Source organism: Entamoeba nuttalli (genome assembly GCF_000257125.1).
Source record: "Entamoeba nuttalli P19 unplaced genomic scaffold asmbl_4814, whole genome shotgun sequence".
Taxonomy (NCBI): Eukaryota; Evosea; order Mastigamoebida; family Endamoebidae; genus Entamoeba; species Entamoeba nuttalli.
The window spans coordinates 1-1,114 of record NW_008577064.1 but is presented as its reverse complement, the minus strand read 5'-3'; the positions used below and the strand labels follow the sequence as shown (position 1 = coordinate 1,114).

General features: G+C 27.3%; 2 protein-coding genes across 2 annotated transcripts in view; both read right to left on the bottom strand.

Annotated features, from left to right (window-relative positions):
* ENU1_113800 (CAF1 family ribonuclease, putative) overlaps positions 1 to 336 on the bottom strand; it is a gene marked incomplete at both ends in the record, with an annotated part of 920 nt that extends 584 nt beyond the window's left edge. The window contains one exon of the mRNA XM_008859635.1: positions 72 to 336. Within this exon, the coding sequence (XP_008857857.1) occupies positions 72 to 336 (265 nt within the window). The remainder of the gene's footprint in view (positions 1 to 71) is intronic.
* A 197-nt stretch (positions 337 to 533) lies between these two features.
* ENU1_113790 (ribosomal protein S26e protein) lies at positions 534 to 974 on the bottom strand (the record flags this gene model as incomplete). The annotated part of the gene is made up of 1 exon (XM_008859634.1): positions 534 to 974. A coding segment is annotated over one exon (441 nt), but the record flags the coding sequence as incomplete, so codon positions are not given.
* Between the last annotated feature and the right edge of the window lie 140 nt (positions 975 to 1,114).

Below are 1,114 nucleotides of genomic sequence, written 5' to 3'. Positions count from 1 at the left end.
TTTTAATTCATCTACATTTCCTTTTAAAAACGAATAATGTTCTTCAGGCTCAGCTGAGTCTTGCATATTACAAGATGTTCTACTTGAAAATCCTGGAAATTCTGTATCCATTGAAACATATGGAAAATCATCAATTAACCGACTAATATTCATCATTTCTTCTTGTAAATTATTTTGATAAACATCAATGAAATAATTGTTTGGGAAACTAACATCTTGAAAGACATATGAAGAAAATTGTCCTTGACTTAATTGAGCAAATCCTTGCATTGAAAAAGGTGGATAAAAATGACTTGTATTAAGAAATGGATATTCCATACCATTATAACTTTGCATTATTTTACTAACTTCTTAATTTGTTAATAAGATGATGGATTTAATGGTTACGTTCTTCCAAATCATCACTTTCTTTGTTTTTTTATTAACTTTCTTTAATTTTATTTTATATTGATTTTATTTCTTAAATAATATTTGTATAAAAATTTATTAAATAAATAATAAAATAAAATTCCACACAACAGATCAGACTTAATTTATTGTAAGAATTTAAATGGTCTTTCTTTTTGGCTGGCAACTTTTGGTGCAGTAACTACATCAGCTGGAATTTCAACTTTAACAGCTTCAGTAGATGGTTTAACTGCTTGTTGCTTATTAGTCTTCTTAACAACTCTCTTTGGTGGAAGTCTATTTCTTCTATCAGTTCTAGATCTAACTCTAACTACTCTTCCATGAATACCACATGAAACACAATATTCTAATTTCATATAAGTCTTTGGTAATTTATACTTAGTGAGAGCTGAATTATCAGAAATATCACGGACAGCAGCGGCTTCTACAATATTTTTAATTTGATATCTCTTAATAGCCTTATCCTTTGGAACACATCTTCCGCAATGGCTGCATCTAACGTTTTGGGTATGTCCTCTTCCTTTCTTTGATCTTCCGTTGTTTCTTCTCTTTGAAGTCATCTCTGTGTCAATCTCAGTCTTTTTTCTCTGTTTTTTGAAAACCCTTTTAGTTATTCTATTTTTTTTAATTTATTTGTTATTAATCTTTAATTTATCATTATTTTATTATTATTATATTATTTTTTATTATAATTATTCTATTTATG